The sequence below is a fragment of the Seriola aureovittata genome, chromosome 1, assembly GCF_021018895.1.
Source record: "Seriola aureovittata isolate HTS-2021-v1 ecotype China chromosome 1, ASM2101889v1, whole genome shotgun sequence".
Lineage (NCBI taxonomy): Eukaryota > Metazoa > Chordata > Actinopteri > Carangiformes > Carangidae > Seriola > Seriola aureovittata.
Window position 1 is genome coordinate 10,209,705 of NC_079364.1, and position 8,394 is coordinate 10,218,098.

General features: G+C 40.6%; 1 protein-coding gene across 1 annotated transcript; it reads left to right on the top strand.

Moving 5' to 3' along the window:
• The first annotated feature begins 724 nt into the window (after positions 1 to 724).
• On the top strand, positions 725 to 7,777 carry ercc3 (excision repair cross-complementation group 3). Its single transcript, XM_056382286.1, has 15 exons — positions 725 to 883; positions 1,316 to 1,515; positions 1,635 to 1,871; positions 1,994 to 2,043; positions 2,138 to 2,273; positions 2,612 to 2,782; positions 3,281 to 3,485; positions 3,617 to 3,931; positions 4,082 to 4,266; positions 4,409 to 4,611; positions 4,713 to 4,809; positions 5,298 to 5,415; positions 5,537 to 5,655; positions 6,244 to 6,393; positions 6,532 to 7,777. Exons 1-15 carry the CDS (start codon positions 856 to 858, stop codon positions 6,667 to 6,669), a joined length of 2,352 nt encoding a protein of 783 aa, XP_056238261.1. The 5' UTR covers positions 725 to 855; the 3' UTR covers positions 6,670 to 7,777.
• Positions 7,778 to 8,394: the final 617 nt, after the last annotated feature.

Here is an 8,394-nt window from a genome sequence, read left to right on the forward strand (position 1 = left end):
GTCACTGTGGGTTGTACTCCAAGATTATTTCTAACTCCACTCACCTGTTCACCTGCTCGTTTGGCTTAGGACCATGGTGTGGGGTGAATGTCGGAAGTGAAACTCTCTGTTGACCGCTTCGCTTTGAAACATTACATGATGAAATCTGTGTGCTTTGTTTTGTTATCTTTAATATTACGTCTGTAAGTTATCGGAGCTGCATCGCTATGATGAAGTAATAAATGTGACAGAGCCTCGGAAAACAAGAATGGATGTTTATTGTGCGCGTCAACAATTATCTTCCATATTTAGCCCACTGCGGCTCATTGAACTATTAAGTGATCGCCAGTTTAGCCGCAATACTGATAATTGTTTAAGTTATTTTTCATGTAAAAATGTTCAACTTCAGCTTCTCTCTCTGCTGCTATTCCTTTTAATAGTCTTAATTATTTTTTAATAATTTTGAGTTTTGGACTATTGGTAGGACAAAACAGGTATTGTGGAGGTGTCACTTTGGATTACTCTGAGTAACTGTGTAACAAATAATCAATTGATAAATTCAGAAAATAATCAATGAATTTTACTTGTAATGGATTATTTTTACAGTGTTGTATACGTTCTTTTACTCAAGTAAACTTAAGTCTGTTTTTCAAAGTACTTCTCAAATTAATCTTCCTCAATTGTCTTTTATTATGAAGGTTACCGGAAGTCATTTTCTGTAATACTTTAACTTGTTTAACAATAGTACTGGTTTCTCGTAACTAGAGCATCACGCACCTCAGTCCATCTTTGTAGACGTTCTGGAGGCCATATGGATGGTTATGAAGATAAATCTGACATGTTTTGAAAGAATTTGCTTATTTAAAAGTCTGTAAGATGGGTAAAAGGGATAAAGGAGACCGTGGTGAGTTGTTGATGTTGCGTTTTTAACCTACCAAGCTAGCCATTAGCTAACGTTAACTTCGTGGCCATTTGAAAGATGAAAATTCGAGTGCCTGGAGGAAAAGTTTTACTGAAACTCACAGATATGGGTGTAACTGATGAGATAGACACCACGTAAAATGGCAAAAATGATACTTCAAAGACTTTCTGGCCGCATTTTAACACACAAACACAGATGGACATGAACCTGTGTAATGTTAAAATGCCATACATAGTATCAAAAGGGAAAAATTGTTACTAAGCAGAGCAGTTGTAGTAAAGGGACGGATATACTGATTTATAAAGAGTCATTGATTTTATCAGTGGTGTTTAAATCCTAAAACAAGGGAATTTATACTAATATATTATTATCTTATTACTGAGAATGGTTTCCAACTCTTATGGTCGGCTACAGAGAAGAGGCCCAAAAAGCGTTTCTATGAGGAGGAAGATGATGAAGAAGAGGTGGTGGGAGGCGAGTCTCAGGAGGCCATACCTGCTGCTGCAGGGAAACAAGTGGATGAGTCCAGTACAAAACTGGATGAGTATGGAGCCAAAGACTACCGTGTTCAGATGTTGTTAAAGAATGATCACTCTTCACGGCCCCTCTGGGTGGTAAGACATGTTTGGACTCACTTGAGACAGTTTAAAAAATTAAAACAATATTCCAATGGATGTTTTCTTGTATTTTGTTGTCATGTTCTTTTCTTTTATTTCATTCTTCTCTCCTCCAGGCTCCAGATGGACACATTTTTCTGGAAGCCTTCTCACCAGTGTATAAGTACGCCCAGGATTTCTTGGTGGCCATTGCAGAGCCAGTGTGCAGGCCTAACCACATCCATGAGTACAAGCTGACGGCTTACTCCCTGTATGCAGCTGTCAGTGTGGGGCTGCAGACCTCTGATATTGTGGAGTACCTGCAGAAACTCAGCAAGACATCTGTACCTGATGGAATTGTGCAGTTCATTAAGGTCAGACTGAGCACTGAGGCAGGGAAGGGTTATTGGAAATGTCTTCCAAATGTATTATTTTTAATGTTGTGTGCACGGTTTGGTTGTTTCATCACTGCATTTAATCCCTCTCTATCTCTCAGCTCTGCACAGTGAGCTATGGCAAAGTCAAGCTGGTGCTCAAGCACAATAGGTAAAGTAATTTCATCAAGCATTCCTTCTATCTTTGCATCATTAATCATCACTTCAGTGCTCTTTTTTAAACTGTGCTGCCTGTCTACCCTTAGGTATTTTGTTGAGAGTGCCTTCCCTGATGTGATCCAGCGCCTTCTGCAGGACAACGTGATCCGTGAATGTCGTCTCCGTACTGCAGATGGAGCAGACACTGAGCTTATTACTGAAGTCATCCACAGCAAGTCAGCGGTATATCATGCAGCGTCTATTTTTACTCGCACACACACATATAAAATGATTTATTATCTGAGTGTAATGTGCTGTAGTTCACATGCTGGGGACAGATGATGCAGCTACTGCTAGGTAGCAGCACAACCAGGATTTTCAACCTGCGTATAGTCACTCTTAGATATAAGATTATTTACGTATTTTAACAAAACAAGACTGACGGCACAAGGGAAATTATAGAATTATACTACCATCTAATTGAATAGCAATAATGAGACAAAATAACTCTGAATTTCCTGCTGGCCATGCTGTCCCGGTCATTCATGCAACATATGTCCCTCTGTGTGTCTGTCTGACAGATCTCCAAGTCTGGTCAGGAAAAGGGAGGCACTTCCACCTCACAGCAGCCCAGCGAGGGACAAACCTCAACCCAGCAGGTCCCCGAGGACATTTTCAGCTACTATGAGCAAATGGATAAAGAAGAGGAGGAGGAGGAGGAGACTCAGACTGTGTCCTTTGAGATTCGCCAGGTACACTACTACATACTTAACAATACTGCTGACCATTTTTTTAATCAGACTTTAAACAGATTTTCTGTTTTAATTGAGATTTTTTTACAGGAGTATCATCATCAATCATCATTTAGTTCTGAACGTTATTGTCTTGGGCTGCAACTAACAGTTATTGTCATTATTGATTTATATTGTTTCTTATTTGTGATTGCTTAAATTGTCAGAATATATTGAAAAAATGGCAGTTGCATTTCATGGTGGTTCCTCATGCTGGTTTTTATATTGCACAGATAAACCTGGCTGCCTAATGCTTTATAAAATGGTCAACTGTAAAATGAGTGTGCGTGATTTGCAGTTAAACTAAACCATATGGTAAACCAGTGCAATAGACGGTATATTTTATAACTAGTGTCTTAAAGCCACAGTTTGTGTGTTCTTATTTTATTTTAAATGAAATACCTTGCTTAACAAATTCAGTCATATTTTTATTCACTATTCTTCTCTAATCTGGTGTAGGAGATGATTGAAGAACTACAGAAGCGCTGTATTCAGCTGGAGTACCCCCTCCTAGCAGAGTACGACTTTCGCAATGATACTGTCAACCCAGACATCAACATAGACCTGAAGCCCACTGCTGTGTTGCGGCCCTACCAGGAAAAGAGTCTGCGCAAGATGTTTGGGAATGGACGCGCTCGTTCCGGGGTCATCGTGCTGCCCTGCGGTGAGACAGCTGGTTTACTGCAGACAGAACACTGAGTGAAAAAACACAAAGGAAACCACGTGTTTGTAACATAAATCTCGTGTAGAAAGCTTGTATGTCTCAATTATTTTATTACCCCATTGCTTTTCTAGGAGCTGGCAAATCGCTGGTGGGCGTGACAGCGGCGTGCACGGTGCGTAAACGCTGCCTGGTGTTGGGTAACTCCTCTGTGTCAGTGGAGCAATGGAAGGCCCAATTCAAAATGTGGTCCACTATTGATGACTCTCTGATCTGCCGCTTCACCTCCGACGCCAAGGACAAACCCATCGGCTGCTCGGTGGCCATCAGCACCTATTCTATGCTGGGTCACACCACCAAGCGCTCCTGGGAGGCTGAGAGGGTCATGGAGTGGATGCGGAGCCAGGAGTGGGGACTCATTATCCTGGATGAGGTGCACACTATCCCTGGTGAGCTGTTGCACTATATTAGTTTTCCAGGAAATATTACCCTCCAGTGTTGCTACGAATATTTTTGATGTAATGATACAATGGGATATAGACACATATCTGGCAGATCAATCAACACGCTCACATAATGATTCTGTGTTTTCCCTGTAGCCAAGATGTTTCGTCGTGTTCTGACCATTGTCCAGGCTCACTGCAAACTGGGGCTCACTGCCACGCTGGTCAGGGAAGATGACAAGATTGTGGACCTCAACTTCCTAATTGGGCCTAAGCTGTTCGAGGCCAACTGGATGGAACTGCAGAACAATGGCTACATTGCCAAAGTCCAGTGCGCAGAGGTGAGTCTTGTAGTATTCTACTAGAAAATAAGGGACATAAACATCAGTTTTGATGCAAACCATGGCTTATTTATTTTGAGGGTGTTAAATGTCGAAGGTGATTAGTGTGCACTGTCTGAACCATGTATTGCCTGTGCTCCAGGTGTGGTGCCCGATGTCTCCCGAGTTTTACAGAGAATATGTGGCCATTAAGACGAAGAAGCGCATCCTTCTCTATACTATGAACCCCAATAAGTTCCGTGCTTGCCAGTTTCTCATTCGTTTTCATGAGCGGCGCAATGACAAGATCATTGTCTTTGCTGACAACGTGTTTGCCTTGAAGGAATACGCCATTCGCCTCAACAAGTAGGTTATCTACAGTGGGAACAACTGAATTGTTTCTGTAAATTGTCTTTTTACATTAGATTTCTTAATGTTTTCAATTTTCCTCTCTTTGTCGACTTTAGGCCTTACATCTATGGTCCAACCTCTCAGGGGGAACGTATGCAGATTTTACAGAACTTTAAACACAACCCCAAGATCAACACCATTTTCATCTCCAAGGTAAACCAGTCAATCTGTGGAGGATTTACTACATGTAAAGTGGACTGGGCTCCTTGAGCCACCATGTGCCCCCTGGTGGGCAGTAAGAGGGACACTAGTATTTGTAGACAACTAACATTTGCCTCCTCTCTGTAGAAGGGCTCTTTCTGTCTATCAGTGTGTTTACATGCACGGTTATAACTGGATAAAAATCAGATTCAGTCAATATTCATGTTATGGCACATGCAATTTTTTTAATGTTTTTTTTTTTTTGATCCTTTTAGTAATCTGCACAGACTGTGTGCTACTTATTTATTAGTTCAGTAGTCTGATTGACATTTTATTGCTTGATAAGAGTGAGATGAAAGATTAACCCCTATTTGCACATTGTCAAAGATTCTTGGTGTAAGAGAAAATCAGAAGCATGTAAATGCATGCTGTCCTGCACAGTAATACAGTGTTGTTATTTCATGACTGTGAATTTGTACTACATCTCTGCTACCAAACAGGTTGGAGACACCTCATTTGACTTGCCAGAAGCCAATGTTTTGATCCAGATCTCTTCCCACGGTGGATCACGCAGACAGGAGGCCCAGAGGCTTGGGAGAGTCTTACGAGCCAAGAAAGGTCCAAACAAAACAAAAAAAAAATTGGGATTGTTTGCTCATACATGACAAATGCTGACATTAATCTCTCTCCATCCATGGACAAATACAGTTATTCTCACCCCACCTGTCTGCCCGTTTAGGAATGGTAGCAGAGGAGTACAATGCGTACTTCTATTCACTGGTGTCCCAGGACACACAGGAGATGGCTTACTCCACCAAGAGGCAGAGGTTCCTGGTGGACCAAGGATACAGCTTTAAGGTGGTTTCTCTTACAAGTCACATTTAGACATATAACCTAAATGGGCTAAAAGTTCATTTCACTTAGGTTTGGGCAACCTGATTTAATTATGGTATCAATTTTGAAAAAGCTTAGTTTATTTAAATAAAGAAATAGGATTTTCCTTTTTCTTTTGCTGTTGTCAATACACTTCCCCCAGGCTAACCAGAACCTGATATTATGTATTCCGAAGTGTTTGGTTTCATCAGATCAAGTCTGGCTGAGATTATAGGGTGAAGTGATCCAAGATTCACAAACAGTGAAATCTGAGAGTGATTCTGGCAACAGCCAATAGGAAGGACAAAACTAAGAGTGAACCAGAAAAGTCACTGGTTTCAGAAAAAGCATCTTTCACTCACAGAGATATTTTACATCAGAAGAAGGCTCCACCTGTTCTTCTGTAGATAAAGATCTACGCAAATTTATTAGGTGTTCACATGGAATGACAAAGTGAAATAGGAAGTAATTTAAAAAAGTTTTAGCAACATTCAAAAATGCATTAATTGCATAATTGCAAACATAAATAAACAAATACTGTTTTTAAGTTGGCATGTTCCTCTTCTTTCTCAGGTCATCACAAAGTTGGCAGGTATGGAGGAAGAGGACTTAATGTTCTCCAGCAGAGATGATCAACAGCAGCTGCTTCAGAAGGTCCTTGCTGCTTCAGACCTGGATGCTGAGGAGGAAGTGGTGGCAGGGGAGGTGGGCACACGACCACAGGTGAGGACCATTGCCAAACTTAGAACACGTATGTGTAATTGCCTTTTGCATGCTTGCAACTGTGCTCTTGTATATTACAATATTCTCAGCTTTTTTTATTTTCATTTTATTTTTTATCCCTACCTGCTTCTTCATCAGTTCTCAAGGCGAGCAGGCACCATGAGCTCCATGTCAGGTGCAGATGACACTGTCTACATGGAATATCAAAGCCGAAGCAGCAGAGCCTCTGCGTTGGCCAAGAGCGTTCATCCACTGTTCAAGCGCTTCAGAAAGTAGATGCACTGACTCAGACCCTGACACCTAAAGACTTCTTCAGTTGCAATAGGGCAATAGGACGAAGTTGGGGCACAATAGTGTATACTGAGGCTAAGCATCAGACTACTAGCAGCAGGTTCAGGTAGTCCAGCTGGTCTGGAGAAGAAAGCAATGACCTGAAACTGAATATTTTCTTAAGTTAATGAAGATATACTGAATATTGCTTCCTCCTGGTAGCCGCTGGTGATGTTGGTTGAAATGACCTTTATAACTGGTATATCTGATAAGGATACAGGGAACGGTGCCCGTAGGTGCGGGATGAACCTCAAACGCCTACATGCACAACATTTGCAGGTGAAACATCTGACAAACATTGCAAATGCTGTCCAAGTGTCAACTACTGTTGGAAAAAAAAAAGTTTGCTTTTGTGTAATTTTTTATATCTGTGTTGCATTGCAGAGATGCAGCTCGCCAATCATGGCCTGCTCTGAAACAAAATTAGGCGTTGTTTATGATATTCAAGCTAAATTACACAACACTTAAGGGCTGTTTGCAGTAAATTTCAGCCACAGATGTCTGCATGTAAGATGAGAGTAAATGGCTACTGTAGTATGGATCAGATACAGGTACAGAAGCTAATACAAATTAGCGCTTGAAGTAACTAAAGATCAGCTCTCAGTCATTTAACAGTGAATGGAATAACCTGTGTTGTATCTGCTGCTGGTGGTTGATTCACTGAGAAAAATATTTGAGGAGGAAAATGATTTTTTAGTGGACTTCTGTCAGTACAGCTTTTGGTAAATGTGGCTACATTTTACACATTAAAACATCACAAATCTGTTAATGGTTCTCTGTGTTAGTGTTCACTAATAAGTTTTGGTCTGGAATTTTCTTCTCTATAATGTTGCAAAATGTGTTTTTGTAAAAAAAAATGTCTTTGGAATTTCCTTTTTTACATTTGAAATTGGTTAAACTTTGCAACAATCAAAAGGTGTCATACTAAGAAAATATAAAATTTCACAAGAAGAGATGATGAAAGAATGAAAGCTCTATGTTTTATACATGAGTAACTGCAGGAGGCTGAAATTGAACTGAACTGAAGATTATTAAAACCAGTCTTTTATCCACAGTGGTACAAAAGAATGTCAAACTCCTAAATAAACAAAATAACAGTTCCTGTCAGCAGTTAATAGTGGCAACAGTCAACACTGGCTACACATCACATCTTCTTTCCCAGTACACCAATTTATTTGAATTTGGCTGAGTAAAGAAAACATAGCATTATGCCTGAAGACTGAATGGAGGGAATACTTGGAGCCTTTTTTTTTTTTCTTGGACTTGGAATGAGTATAAGCTGGGGATAGAGAGGGGTGACGGTTTGGGGGGTCTACTTCCTCTGCTTGTTGATGACTTGAAGATATTCCAAAAAAAAAAAACCAAAAACACATCTAGAGCCTGGTGCCTTGTGCAAGCTGCCAAAATGGTGAGTGTGGGAAAATACCCACCTCTGCCCAGCCACCCTTCACCAGACCACAGGTCCTGATTCCCCCTGAATGGCCCTTTCTCTGGCCTGGTAGTCCAGTCTGTGTTTTGTGTCCTCTCAAGTGTTGAGCCTTAACCTTTTGGCTTGGAAGAAGCTACAAGAAAATAGGTAGATTCAAATTCTCGTGTTGGTTGAGATAAGGACGTGAAGTTTAAAGGATGGACAATGACTAAATGTTTCACAAGTTAAAATGTAAAAATGAT